This window comes from Varanus komodoensis, unplaced genomic scaffold (assembly GCF_004798865.1).
Source record: "Varanus komodoensis strain SLA01 unplaced genomic scaffold, ASM479886v1 scaffold19, whole genome shotgun sequence".
In the NCBI taxonomy this organism is placed as follows: domain Eukaryota; kingdom Metazoa; phylum Chordata; class Lepidosauria; order Squamata; family Varanidae; genus Varanus; species Varanus komodoensis.
Window position 1 is genome coordinate 10,885,177 of NW_025335550.1, and position 15,525 is coordinate 10,900,701.

Consider the following 15,525-nt stretch of genomic DNA (forward strand, 5'->3'; position numbering starts at 1 on the left):
GGAACCTGCCTGATGCAGTGATGGCAGAGGCCCTCTGGGGTCGCAGGTGGGGGCTTTCCATTCCTATCTGGAGAGGCTTAGAGCCGAACCTGGGCCTGCCCCATGCCAAGCAGGCCCTCTCCCAGGTGCTGATGATGGGGTGCCATGGATTCTTCGTTGTTCCTGGGAGGAAAGCAACTCTGGATTATGGACAAGGAGAGATTAAAGTCCTAGGCGACTGCATGGATCCCTCCTCTTGGCATTAGTGGGAAAAATGTATAGGACACGAGACCCCAATCAACAGAATACTTTGACCACATGGAAGGAAGAAAGAAGGGGACTTGAATGGTCCTCTCTCTCTCTCTCTCTCTCTCTCTCTCTCTCTCTCTCTCTCTCTCATTTCAGAACAGAGCATCTTACTGGAAGGGGAGGAAAGTGGGGAATTGCCTCTTATCAGTGGGGGTGCATATGAACAGTTAAGACAGTCTAAAGGCACTCCCTTTAGATTACCGTCCTCCAGCCTGGTTCCCTCCAGATATTATGGACTTCCCTCAGCCCCAGCCAGTTTTGCCTTTATGGAGTCGATTCACCACATGTTTGGTCTTCCTTTTCTTTCCCCCTCTTCAACTTTTCCTAGCAAGAGAGAAGGGGCACAGTCAGAAACACCAAAAACGCCACCCTAGTTTTGCTTTAGACTCCTGCTCACAGCTAAACCTGAGCAGAGCCTTGTCTACCTTTTAGCTTGAGTAGAAACTACAGAAAAGTTGGGAAAGCGCGACACACTTGGTGACTGGGGGAACCGGACCAAGGAAGGGCGACCCAGAGGAGGACTGAACTGGGACTCCAGGCAGGAGAGAGGCTCAGCCCTCTGTCCCTACAATATGACATTTTCTTCTTCGGGGTCAAATCAAACTTCCATGTGAGGGTCTCTAGATACTATGTGGATGTCATCTTGCTATACACAGACCATAGCACCGTACACCAATTCAGCCGATCAGCTCCGTGTTGTGTCTCACCGTACTGAAATCCGCCAAGTTGCTTTTTCCCTACGTGCCCTCCCACCCCCTGAGATCGGCAGCAGAGGCCCTCCTCCTCCGGGAACCCTCTTTGAAAGAGGCCAGGAGGCAGAGCACTCAGAGGAGGGCCTTCTCTGCGGTGGCGCCTCGACTATGGAATGCGCTCCCTAGAGAGGTCCGCCTGGCGCCGTCATTATATACTTTTCGGCGCCAGGTCAAGACCTTTTTATTTAACCAATATGTTAAAGTTAATTAATTTTAACGGTATATTTATATAATTGATTCATTTTAACTATGCTATTTTATACTGTCGTGGTATAGCCAATTTATTCATTTGTTTAGAATTGGTGGGTTTTAATGTTTGTAAACCACCCAGAGAGCCCTCTGGGCTATTAGGGTGGTATATAAACGCAAATAAATAAATAAAAAATAAATAAAATAAAAACTGTGTGTCTTCCTCCTTCTCCAGCGCTGTGCCTGGGCGGAGGCAGAACACCATTGTGGTGAAAGTCCCGGGACACGAAGATAGTCACAACGAGGATGGAGAGAGCGGCTCCGAGGCCAGTGACTCTGTCTCCAACAGTGGGCAGTTGGGTGGCCCGAATATCGGGAACAACGTTACCCTCATCACGCTGAATTCGGAGGGTAAGCGAATCCTACTTCTAGACCTTGAGCCCAACGATGCTTGATTTAAATTGGCAGTGAAGAATTATGTCATTGTTTCTTAACGCATTAGTGCCGCCCCTGCGTGTGTAAATGTTGTTTTGCTTGGCTTGGCCCTCAGGAAGGAAGAGTGACAGGGAGGTTGTGCGGATGCCAAAGCAGTGCCCCCCACATGCCACGGCTTCATGTCATTCAGACTGTGCATTTTGTAAACCGGCAGGGCAGTAAGAGGAATGCAGCGTGCTCAGCGCTGCCAGTTTCCCGCTCTCTTTCATGACTTCTTCTTAGTGACTCAAAGAGAACTTGTATTCCTGAGACATTTCCTCCTCCTTTGAGAGAGACCCTGGTAGTCAAACAGATCAAGAGCACTTGATTTCAATTTTGAAAAATATAGAAGGCTTTCAAAACCGTGACCTAATTCTGCGGTTGTGCCTCAGAGCTGAAATGTAGCCATATGAAAACAACTTCACTTCTCTAGGAAGCAGCATAACGTACCAGCAGGACGCCTCCTCCTGTAACTCATTATGCCCTTCTGCTAATGCGGAGCTCTTCTGGAAGTAAACAGTTACTTTGGCAACTCCAAACAATATTTTTAAAAACAGGAAATTCCCATCAAAAATGTATTGTTTATAGGATAGCCTCGTCAGCGATTTCACCATGTCCAAAAAGCCCTCTGTTCCTTTCCTCAAATCTCTGAAAATCAACATTACTGGAATGTAACCATTTGGAACGTGTCTCTAATAATCCTTCTTTTGGGTGTCGTATGTTGGGTCCATATAGTTAAAAACTATAAACGTTAAAAAGACCTCCAAGTTCAAAACAGGAACCGCGCTTAATTCAGCCCCCAACGTGGCAGAGGCCGCTTTGTCACATGGAGGCCGGGCCCAAGCCATTTCTTGCTCCAGTGGCCCATCACTCCTTGGGCTTGAGCCATCACAGGCTGCAGGTTGGGAAGAGCTTGCGGAGAATCTTTTTGGGGCTCCCAGGGCCTGAGGCAAGAGGAGAACAGCCGACATTGCAAGCAAAGCAGCGCCGTTGAGGTCTTACTGCCCGTAATTATGTACCTGGAATGACGCCTCAGCCTTTCGGAATGCAGAAAAACTCTGCAGAAAATTACCCATGTTATGGTTGTTTGGGAGAAAGGAGGTGACACAGGGAACACCCAGAAGGTTGGGTGGGGGACTGTAGCCCCCTGCAGAACAGGCTGAATATCCCTCATCCAGGTAGGTAAACCACCTACTAACGCTACAGAGGCCTCGTCTCAATTGATTCTCAGCTCTGTTTGCAATATGTGTAAAAGCACATTTCCACATAATATTCTCCCTTTGTAGCTGCTTGGTTATTTTAATGCTGAAATATCGATACTTTAAAAATAATACTTCTTTATGTGTTTTAGTAAAGGTATTATCATTGGCTTTATTCTGTTCTGCTTTTATTATGTACTTCACCCCGAGAGCTTTGGCTATAAGGCAACTCATAACCTGGGAAAACAAACAGAATCAGTTGCTGTCAGTATGTGCTTTAAGCCACGCAATGTTGATTTTTGGAGTTCTGGCTCCCTTTGTGCATGGAGCCCCCTCCTCTTGCCTTCAGCCTCACCCATGCCTGGAATGAGTCTGCTGAGAGCTGCGAGGAGATTGAATTCAGGCCCCGGTAGGAGGTGGCCTCATGGGTGATTGCCTCCGGATTCAGACCAATATGTTTGCGCCCAAAGTTACGAGGAAAGGCACAGCGATAACCGACTTGAGCAAGATGGAATGGGAATGGTGGTGAGCGAGAGAGGGGACTGAGCCAGAATCAGAGAAGAACGGACGTTATGGGTCCGTTTTGACTCTTTTCTGGGCAGATGAGGGGAAAGCAGGTAGCCAGGTCGGTCAGGCGATTGAGCCAAAGTAGACCCACTGCTTAGGCAGTGAGGTGGTGCGAGATGGAAAAGCTGATGGCTGGTAAACTGCTGATAGAGAAATGTGGTGACGCCCCTTCTGTGGATGCGTGGCTCCGTTCCTTTGCACGAGGAATCCTGTGTGTGCATTTGCCTCTTGTGTTAGCACAACACGGCCTTCAGCTTCTTGATCATGCAGCCCAGTTTTCACTCTAAGGATCTATAAGCGAATGTAGCCGCAAGCGAATATAGCTGTAAGCAAATTCAGAGATGCATTTAATCATCCAGGCTGAATCTGGAACAGAATTTGGCCGCTTGGTTACGAAGCTGGGTTTATTTGTCAGAGAGAATTGGGACCATCCTACAATATCATTTCCCTCGCTTACTTCTCACTAGATGGTGGCAGGCGTGCGGCTGTATGTGTCTAAGGCTCTAAAACTGAATGGCTTTCACCGAGGTCGCTTCTCCTTCAACTGACATCAAATATGTAACTGAATTGTGGTCTCTCCCCCAACCTGCCTGTAAAAAGGCCAATTTCAAATTCTTCGTTCCAATTTACGAGAACTTTTTTTAAAACTAAGAAATGAATAATGCTTAATTGACTTGTGTGTATGCTCCCGTATCCCGACGATGTTCCTTGTGAAAGGTCACATGTGAGAAGGATTACCCACCCAGCCACCCCTGAGAAGTAAGATATTTGTCATGCTGTGGGCAAATTTTCTAAAAAGCAGACAACAGTTGGAATTTTCCCTCCCCCCATATATTTGAGAAGACAATAATTTTGAGCAATTCTTTCCATTGTTTATTTAAGGGGGTGATTTCTTACAGCGTTGAAGAGATTGTCGTAATCTGACCTTTCAGCATAATTCTTTGGCATAGATTTTCATGCGGACAGATGTTGGCTTTTTAATAGGATTATTGCTTTATATACATGCTGGCGAAAAAGCCTTTGGGAGACCCATCCAATAAAACGCTCGCTGAGATTTATGAACGCTTCGAGAATGAAGATTAGTAATCGGAATTTGCCCTCCAGCCAGCACCCCAGCACCGCCTTTGCTCTCTCTGCTTTGAAAGACCAGAGGTGGCTTTCGAGAATGCTCGGGAAAGGAATCCACGCCATTTCAAACCACAGCGGGCCATTTTAATGTTTCTACTGCACGGCGTGTCACAACATACCTGGGAGGGGAGCACTGGATCCATGGGTCAGAAGGGAAACTGAGGCTGGCAAAGGCTTGTTCAGAGCCTCTTGATGAGGGCAAAGCCGAGATGGGAGTTCGAAGCCAGAGAAATATTGGACTGGTGTAGACAATTCGGCTGCATCACGTGCTGTTTTTCAAGGTAGAGACAAATAGCCATTTGCAGTATGTGCCCCAGGACAATTGGGGAAGGATGATCCCAGATTAAAATGTCTGCAGAAATTCCTAAATCTGTATGCAGGGGTGCGGGTACAAAGAGCCCAGTTGGTTGCTTCAAGGCGATTGTGGCCACTTCCAATTCTGTCTTTGAAATGGAGACTCCATTCCAGATTCAAATAGGTTGTCAGTGCAAAATTAAAGCAAATAGCATGTCCTGCTCTTGAAGGAGTCCTAATTATTTTTGGTCTCAATGGCTGACAATAACCGCTTATTAGCTGAAGTGCTGGAATGTATAAGAAATGAGAATATATAATTTTCTTATCAATCAATATGAAGCGGCACCGTGTTTTATTAAGAGGAGCATTTTAGCGGTTTTGTTTTGTGCTCTAGGGGGAGCTCTGGGTCAAGTGAACACGAGGCGCTCTGGCCATCTGTTCCTGAGCGTCTGCCTGTGCATTGTGTGCGCATAAGTACATGTATGTGTACATGTCTGGAGATAATGAGCTCACCTGTTCTGTCTGTTCGAGACCTGTCAGGTGATGCCGCTTGATGAAAGTTTGTAGACCAACCCAAGCCAGTCTTCTGCTTCTGCTTCAAAATCTAGTCAGGCATGATAGAGATGACTTAAAAAAAGAAAACTTTAAAATAGTTCGTACTTGCCACTTGTAATCCTCACCTTCTTGCACTTTCTTAATTCGTTCACTTTTCTTCCATCCCATTTCTCTCCTGCCTCATCAAGGAAACTTCTTGAGAGATCAGAGTGGGCAATAAAATGTTAGTCAGAAGTAGTTCCTGTTGAGTGCAATGGCACTTACTTCCAGGTGAGTGGTATAGGATGGCCTCACAAGAAGATAATTATAAACTAATTTGACACCCCATATTTAGTTCAAAATATGTGGGCTATCACAAATGTTGTGCAGTGTTAATGGAAACTTTTAACATGTGGGTGGATCAGGCCTGAAGGTTCCCAAATGGTTGGTCCACCAGTACTGTTCGCACTCTCTTTCCCTGGAGCTCAAGAGGGCCTTGCGCCATGATTTGTTTATTTGAACGCATATCCGTTGCTCTCCTCTTTTGAAGATTTGGAACAGTTACCCATAAATATAAAAATAACCAGCTTAAAATTATAATTTTTAAAAGGCGGAACTCCTGAAAAAATGATCCTCCTTCTGCTAGCTGATCCACTTCCTGCCAGCCATAGGAATATTGATGGTCTTTCTTGAAGCCACTTGGACTTTGGGAAGTCTTTGGAGGGCGTTTGGTAGTTCTGCAGTAGCCCCCAAGAAAGCCTCTTCACATATTTAGCTCTCCTTCCTCAGTGGAGAAAGGGCATTGTTGTAATTCATTGACATAAAAGACCCCGATGGGACTGAGGAATGAGATCATCTCTCGAATATGTTGGCACCAAGTTGAGAGATTGTAAGGAACCACTACCTGTGGTAGCGTTGTTGTGGTGGAAGACCAACACTGTAATCTCCATGTCCTCTGAAGTCTTTTCAAGAACGTGACAGTGTAATAGTTAGAATATTTTTCAAATTAACCATTAAGTGTTCTTTCAAAGCTGTCCTTTTCCCTGTGAAGAACAGTTTGTAGAAACTTGCCAAATTACTCAACTGTTTCCATGTGCGCGGAGCTCCAAACTGCTTTGGCAGCCTCTTGGAAACTAGTCATTCTTTGATTGTATAGACATTCTTATTTTAGTGTAAATGTTTGCTTTAAAAAAATAATTCTTGCAAGTTAGAGCATAACCTGTCAAATATTCAAACAAAGCTTTTTGCCAGGCCAACAGTTATCAATGTGGATAGAGGCTGGGTTTCTTGGGGGTTTTGGTGGATAAAAGCAGAATAAACATGCAAACTAATCCACTTTTTGGTTTTGCTTCCCCCCCCCCCCTTTTGCAGACAGATAACATTTTTCTTTACTCTAGAGGAATCAAAGTTCAAGATAGAGCATGGGGAGACTTTTCTTCCCATTCGCCACAATTAGCAGTATTGAAAAACATTTATACGCATTTCATGCATTGCATGATTTGAAAAGAGAAGTGGTCAAGTCGAGGGAGACGGACGTATCCACTGCTGTGTTCAGAGCTTGTTTGGGTCTCCCCAGAGTGCTATACAAATTCGCAGGCACACAGACTGGTATTTTTCAGCTAACGTGTTCGGCAAGGACCTCCTATAAACATACACATGAATTAAATTATTTTAATAAATCCTTTCAGACTGATTCATGATTAGCAGGCTAGTAGAACTGAGAATTAGCAGCTAATGATCTTAGGACCAAAAAAAAAAAAAAGCCAAGTTGCATATTAATACTTCCATTGCTCATACCTGAGCTGATGCATTCCCCTGATTTTTCATGGTGAGCCAGGGAGCTGTGGCCCATGACACTTTCTAGTAATCCAGCTGGGGGACTAGAGTGATGGTAGGACTCGCCAACCTCCACCCAAGACCCCAAATGTTTTTCTAGAAGAACAACTTGTGGGTCAGAGTCCAGTTTCCAGTCAGATTGTTTCCAATGAAATCAAAAGCCCAGTTTTATTTATTTATTTAGAAAATTTCTATGCCGCCCCATTCACCGAAGCCTCGGGGCGGCTCACAACAAAAATCAATTAAAATACTATAAATTAACAATATAAAATGAGTTAACAATATAAAATAAGTCGCCCTGGCCAAAGAATAAAATAAATACTATTAACAGTTAAAATGACGTTTGAATAAAAAGGTCTTTGCCTGGCGCCGAAAAACAAATAACGACGGTTTCGAACAGTTGTCCGAAAGGTGTGATCTTCGGACTGCAGGTATGGTTTTCTCTCTGCTCTCATTTATTCCTAACAAAAACCTTCAAAATACAGTTTGTGTAGGCAGCTGCAGAAAACCTCTTCATGCAATTTAGAAGGTGTTGTGTTTTCTGTGTGATGTGGACCTCGGTGCTCGAGAAACTGCCATGAGCTGCACAGTTCTCATCTCAGTTATAACTGTATTTATAAAGACGAGTAAATGCTGACGGACCCGATATTTTTCAGAAGAAGCGATCCACAAAAATGTTCACAATATAGGGAAAGTTGTTAGTGTTTGCAGAAACAACCTTGGCCACCAATGTTCAGTAATTAAATACTGCCGTTGGACTTTCAGATTGATTCCAGACGTGCGGATGACAGACCTCACCGTTATATAAGCTCGAGCGCAGCGTTGCACAATTCAGCAACCCATCTGTGGGGAATTTTACAATATTTGGAATATTTGCAGTGGGGGAAAATATCCCTGTCTCAGCCGTGGCATTGTTCACATTGCGATGATAAAACGGCGAAGGGTGGGAGCAAGTGCGGTGAAACTGAAAAGAGATAAACACGGAGGAGACGTTCTTGACACTCTTCCCATGAACAAGACACAGGCATCAGGCAACCAAAAACGGGGAAGGATTTTCAGGCCTTCTAAGATTTTCTTTCTGAGTGATCTGTAGCAGCAGCAGGAGGACAGCAAGACTGCTGGATCAGAACACAGAGGTCTAGCATATGCTTTTCTAGGATACCAGAATGCGACCTTCCTTTCTTCCCCTTTTAACTGCCCCGCATCCCATGCTGCATAGCCTCTGACGGATGGGGCCGTGGCGTTATGGAAAGGGTAGATAAGCCTCGTGCTGGGTTAAACCACCCGTCCACCGGATGCAGCGTTCCGTTCACACAGCATTCAACCAGCTACCCGTGGGGAACCCGGGATAAACAGGGCACGTGTGCCAGAGCACCCTCCCACCCATGTTCCCCAGCAGCTGGTGTACATAGGCATTCTGCATCTGACACTGAAGGTCGCATCTCACCATCAGGGCTAGCGGCAAATGACAGCCTCCTCCATGAATTGGCCCAGTGCCCTTTACAAATCCTCCCCATGGGTTGGCAGTTGCTGCATCTTGGAGAAGCAAATTCTGTAATTTCTCCTTTTCTCTTTCCTGAACCGCCCCTCTGGGTCCTAGTTTCCAAGAGAGGGAGAAGACGTGTCTCCCCACCTCCTTTCTCTGCCCCATGCTTCATTCTGCATGCCATCATCAGGCCTCCTCTTGTCTCTTTTCTATGCTGAACTGTCCCACATGTTGTGATTATGTGAAGCTGCCTGTAGAATTTGGGAAACGGAGGAAGCCGGCTGCTGAGCACAGTTGCTGTTTGCATTCTGGGGCGGATGGCTTACGCTTCTCCTCGTGGTCTTGCATCCTGCACTGGAATTTCCCCTATTTAATTGCTGATCTTGGGGAGTTTTTTTCCATACATGGAGGTATCTGATAGAGAAAGAATGGCTTCAAGATGAGACTCCCAAAGCTCTTTTTTCTTGCCGTTCTCGTATAAATGAATAATAAGGGTGATGTTCCAGCCGGCAAGAAACTTCCTTGTGTTTTTGATAGAGGTAAATAACTTTGCCAAACAGAAGCCTGCAGCAACTGCACAACAATTGAGAACTTTGTTATCTGAGAATTGCTTACCTCACACTTCCATTTCTTTGGATGCAATTGTTGGCCACCTTGAAGGAATGAACATTTATCTTTGGACAAATCTCCTTACAGATGGTGAGTTAGTAAAATGGCGCATTAGGGGAAAATAATAACGAATTAGCCATTTTTAAAAAAAAAGATTTATTGGACTAGCCGCACAACTTGTCTCATCTATTTTCTGGACTCCATTTAACCCCCACTCACTTCTATTTCATCTTCTGACATGTGAAACTTACAGACATACGGAAAATGTGGAGTATCACAAATGCATCCCTGGGTGTACTCATCTTTCTTCTGACTCCGTTACCCCCATGTGTCCTTAAGATGTTCGCTGCAAAGAATTCAGCCGTCCCAAGTGTGCCGCAGCGCTCCTTCCAGTGGCCTTTAGGTGGTAACTTATTCCATATGTTTAGAACCCTTTGGGTGATTTTGTTTTGCCAAAATAATTTGCGTTCCCAGTTTCCGAAGGTTGAGATCATTTTACTTGGATTTGTTTTCTTGATCATTTCTGAAGAGTTTGTCAGTTTCATAAATCTCCCCCATAATATAAGGGGAAAAAAATTAAGTCACCAGCAATCCATTTGTTTTGGCCAAAGATAATGCCTTGGACAGACGAGCAGCCAGTGTTACAGTAGAACTTGGAAATGGTGCTTGGTGGAAAGTCATGGAAGGGCCTATCTGTGCTTGATCTGGGATGAGTGTTCAGGCAAGTTAGCTGAAGAAGGATAGTCTTCCACAAGTAGTGGTTGAGCTTCTGCTGGGCCGGGAGTTCCAAGATGGCGGATGGTGATAGTGTGGGACAGGTGGCCCCGTCCAGAGGAGAAGGTGCTCTTGCTTTTGACATGATGCAGATGTAATAGTTGCATTGATATTTACGGCTGGGGACTGCTCCTCTTATATTAAACCTCCAGAGGCAGAGGCAGCGCGCATCCGAACTGCGTGTTGTGAAACCAGGTACTTTTCACCACCTTGTTGTAAAACAGGGAAGGCTCTTGCCTGCTGTGCATTGCTTCCTTGAGTCCTCTGCAGATTACCTGCCTTGCCCCCAGTATCTTTGTCAAGGCAGGTACTTGTTCTTCGCTGTGGAAGGATTTTGCAATTCGTGTCAGGCGCAATCGATTCTGAAGTTGCAGCTGAATAATTCGGGATGGGTAACCGTCAGCACAAGACTTTGGATATGAAATCTGGTAAACAGATACGCTATAGAACTAAGAATAAGAAAAAGAAATATGTTTGTGCTACTAAGTTCCTTTATGGCAAGTGATGGATTATTCAGGCTCCAAATCTTTGCACTGATTTCATAGCAACATGACAGTTCTTTTCCACTCCTTCTTCTTGAAAGGAGTTCTATTGACCTGTTTGCAAAAATTCCCAACCACACACACCCCCAGCATCTTCCCAAAGACAATTAACATTTATTATTTACCGTTAGTGAGCTTACATCATTCCTGCATTCTGCTTGCAGTTGCTGGCTTAGTCAAATAAATTCAGACTGGAGAAAAGCCCGTGCTCCGGCACAGAGCTCTGTCTCGTCACCAGCACAAACAGCGGAGCCCTGGTTGAAACCTCAAGGACGAGGCGTGCTGGCCTGCGGTTCCAGGACAGAGCGCGGTCCATCCTCCAGCGCTGATGGAAACTGGAACACCCTTCCTCCAGTGCGCCCACTAAGATAGGAAGCCCATGGCCTGTAGGCTGCCTTGGGTGGGCACTGGATATTCGCATGGCTTCAGAAGGAGGTGGGGGCAGTGGGATGGATGGGCTGAGGGAGGAAGGTTGCAGGCAGAGTGAGAGAGGGCAGGGCAGCATTGGCGCTGCCCCCTCCTCTGGTGTCCGGGGACTGGGCATCCGGGGAGGATTCTGTGATCGTGAATCAGTGGGAAAATGCTGTTGCACCTCTGAGGTACAGTTGAGGTTGTCTTTTGAGAATGCCCAGAGTGCTTTGGCAATTGGAGGGTACGGAGCAAATTAACATGCTGGCATTGCTCTCTGATTTCCATGCTGCAATATGTACTGGTTTCCATCCCCCCCGGGCACACTTTCCATAGGCCTAACTTGTTTCTCCGTTCGTTGGTCCCAGTTGGATGCGTCTTCCCCTAGTTACTGGTTTGCAGTGGCACTCAGATGGGAAACACCTTTCAGGGAGTGCGCTTTAACAGACCGCCTCCTCTGCGGCTCCGAGTGCTTTGCCCCCAGAATTGCGCCTGTGCTCAGCCTTTTGCAGGGCTTGGGTCTAATGAACATTCCTCATCCGGTCCCAGAGTTCCTGAAATAGAACAGGCACCCGGGAGCATTGCCTTGTTTCACTTGTTGGAGCCTCATTTTAATTCGGTCTTAATGCATCACATCCCTGCCCTTCACAATGTTTGCTCGAGTGTTTTCAGAAGGCCTTTGAAATGGCACTTTTCCGTGTTGTCTTTCAATAAGGTTTTTCTGCATGGATTCATGCAAGCGGTTAGCAGAAAGGCCTTCGCAGATGTGGGCCACTTAACTGTGCTTCTTTGCTTTCCTGTTCTGTATGGGTGGAAGATGCACTCTTGGCTCGCTGGGGAGCTTCTGGTCTACTTTCTTGTGCCTTGTGCTGATCGCTGGACATCTTGCATAGAGATTTAGGACGTGCTGGATCTTGTTCCGATCCATCAAGGCGTTCCTTGTCATCTTGAGGGTAAGTGTGCACTGGAGGTCTTTTTGTACAGTCACGGCCTAATTGTGAGAAGATCCTGAATCTATACTCTTGCTTTGTCAGTCAGAATGCATTTATAGATGAGTGAAAGCCAAACAAGCAACCAAGTCCAACTGGTAGATACTGGAAATGGCAGAGTGGCGTCACGACTGGTAGCCATTAGTAGCGTGTTCCTCCACCTTCCCTCCATGCAGTTTGTAAGAGGGAGGCGTAGGAATGTTGCGGACTTCTTGAAATGGCTTCCTTAAATCTCAGCCAGTTTGGAACCAAGAGCCTAATATTTTATCCTATCCATGCAGGAGTGCTGGATGCTTTGCCTGACACAGACTTCCTATCTCCCATTTCAAGGGAGACAGCCCGAAACATCCTGCTTTTTCAGGCTTTTCTAGCAGTCAGAGTTTTGGACGATGCTTTCTGCGTCAATGTCAGATTTCTTCGCGTTGTGGAAATAATTTCGATACCCCCTCCAGTGCGTGAGCACATGTCTCTATATATCTTTGTCATATCCACTAAAACATTTTGGCCTCGGTGAACGTTTTATGAAATGGTGATGCTGGATGTGAAGTTCTTCAGAAGGCTGGAATCCATCATGCCGTCTTCAGAATCAGTTTCACACACAATAAAAGGACTTGTGGTTGTCTTGCATGTAAGAGATAAAACCCGGCAAGGTCTACTCTGTTTATACTGCACAAATTTCCCATCGGAAAACAGTTTTTGTTAGATTATTATGTTTTTAATAAGTTTTTTAAAGCCTGAACAGAGATATTAAAGGAGAAAGAAACTGAAACTTGCATTTCCCAAAAGCCCATGGTTTTGAACTAAGTGTGTTTGTTTGTGTTTAAAGTGAAAGCACTGTTTAATTTTTGAAAAATCAGCACAGTTTAAGAAACGAAAAATCTAGGGGGAAAAACAGGGAGTTTAGCCATCAGTTATATGGGCTTTGAATGGTTTTTAGATTGAAATGTACTGAATATGAAGATATGAAATTAAAATAAGAGGCTATTATTATCTTACTAAAACAGTGGCATAATTTTATGGTCTGATTGTTGAGCCGGAATCACCTGATGTGGCAAAAGCCTCTTTTTGTGAAATCTTCCTGTGCAAATTTAGAATGATTTTGTGGGATTCTTATATTTCCATAGCATTGTGTCTCGCAGCTGCACCTAAAAAAAGCATCCGCTGCTTACACGTCTTGCTCCCCCGCTCTCCATCCCACCCCAAACTCTCGTGTCTCAAAGCGAAGTTCAAGCTACAGCATAGCTGACACTGGGTTTTGGAATGTAAAAATAACCACATTTATTTAACTCCTCAGTGACGCATGAAAGCCAAATAAAACCAAAGGAACTGAACTCTCTTGGCCAAATAGTTCTGTTAAAGTTCCGTTTTGTTTTGAAAAGGTTTCTTGTTATTTTCAAGTCAAGAGGAACAGACAAATTAGTAATTGTTCTAAAGAAGTTTGCCCCTTTTTTTAAAAAAGCAAACAAAGAGAAACAACATCAACTCCTTGGAAGTGGATGAGTAGCATGGTGCACAGGAGGGCCATCGCCAGGCAGACTAAACCAGAATGAAATGCTCCACAGTTTGCTGTAGAAAAAAAATGCAATACACATAATTTTAATTATATATATACTCATATAGATGAGCTTCAAACACACACACCACACTGTGTGTGTGTGTGTGTGTGTATTTGAAGTTAATCTGCCCGTCCCTCGTTCCACCCCCCGCCCCTTTACTCCTGCTTTCTGTATGCCTGCCTGCCTGCCAGCTTCCCAAGCCACAGAGGAGTCTGTCTGCTCTCCGGACGGCTACCCTGCCCTGCATATCTCAGCCGGAGATCATAAGTCCCGGCAGCATTTGGCCACGTCAAGCGAAGGACCGAGCGGTTTGAGCACTCAGAGCACCCATGTTCAGCTCAAGCCTGAGATGTGACGTTCTAATTTTATCTCTCAGTTATTTCTTACGTTGCTACCACCCAATAGCTGAAGTTCGCTCCTTTCAACCAGTTGTCAACATTTTCAGTAGCAAAAAGTCAGGCTAATTAATCGCTGATGGTTTATTTTGCCTTTTAGGAAGCATCGTCTTCAATTTTGCTATGTTGATACGAAATTACTCCAGAGAGAATGAGTTTATATTTTTATTGCTTCATTTATCTAGGGTTTCATTCATTCATTTCCACGTAACAACCATTTGGTAAAGCAGGATGGTGCCCGGCTTTCCTTTGCCAAATGAACGCACGAATAGATACCTAAAGTTTTGATGAACGGTGCTCGTTAATTCTTTAAATATGTACACAGGCAGGTGTTTCGCTGGCTTTCCCTTTGTTTTAAAGGGCTGATTGATGGCACTTAGGGAGAAAATGGTGCTGGAATTTTGCTTTGAGACTTCTTGCTAATGCTCATATATCAGACAAGTTAAGGGAACGCTTCCCAGTGTAATAAAGTAAGTAGCAGCAAAGGGTCAGCCGTCTTCCTAGCGGGGAGAACACTCGCACGCGTGAACATATAGAAAAAGCCTTCCAAAGAGGCTGAAGCGGCGGCAGGCTGATTTAACAGCCCGTGTGTGTGTTTGTTCTCATGTCACACAATTTCTATATATCCAAAATTTAGATTCTCCCCCGAGCTTTGTTTCCACGGCAACAATGTCCGCTTAGCTACCCTGTTCCTCCAGCCTTTGCCGACACGCTCCACAAAAGCAGCCCCGTCTTGACATTGTGGCAGGTGGCCGCCCAACTTGCATATTGCGGAGTAATAAACCTTACACCTCTCAAAGGGACCAGCTGTGTAAAGCAAATGGGGCTTCTCCTCGGGTAGCAGAACAGGAATCAGAAGTGAAATATCCAACCCAGACTTCAGATTGAGTGGAACTCATGTATACCGGGATTCTTGTGTTTGGGGGTCAGACGAGGATTAAACGGATGCGTTAATGGGTAAAAGATGGCAGAAGCTGCTTTTCATGCTTGCTGTATAACTTTCGTGTGTTCTGGGAACCTGCGCATCCCAGCCAGAAGACCAGAAAATGCATTAATGTTTCACAAGAGCAGTGCAAGATATTTCTTCTTTCCCGTGATTTGAGTGGCAGATTCCCATGACAGCCGAATAAAAGAGCCCGGCTCATCTGTCAGGCTGTATTTTTTAATGCAAAGGGTTTTTCAGCACTGAAGCCTTTGGTATTCTTTCCAGATATCTGTCAGTCATCAGGAAAGACTTCATTTGGAAGGTAGCGCTCTTGATATACAGAAATTAAAGAGCGTAACGCATTGAAGCCAATCTTGTTTTGATTGAGTTAAAAAGAAGCTGTTGGTTTTGGATGGAGTAACAGAAGCCGTGGCAGCGATAGGATATTATTATAGCTACATCTGCATTGTAAATAAAGGCAGGATTTGAGCAGGTTCGATTGTCATGGCTTTCTTTGGGAGGTGCCTGCCAGAAGAAGCCGGCGGAAGCCTCCTCATTTGCTAGCAGAGGCCTGAGAGTC

General features: G+C 45.1%; 1 protein-coding gene across 3 annotated transcripts in view; it reads left to right on the forward strand.

Moving 5' to 3' along the window:
- Positions 1 to 15,525, forward strand: part of LOC123022331 (BTG3 associated nuclear protein) — a 122,261-nt gene that overhangs the window by 32,048 nt on the left and 74,688 nt on the right. For all 3 annotated transcript variants that reach the window (XM_044427986.1, XM_044427987.1, XM_044427988.1), the window contains one exon: positions 1,465 to 1,640. In XM_044427986.1, the coding sequence (XP_044283921.1) occupies positions 1,465 to 1,640 (176 nt within the window). The remainder of the gene's footprint in view (positions 1 to 1,464; positions 1,641 to 15,525) is intronic.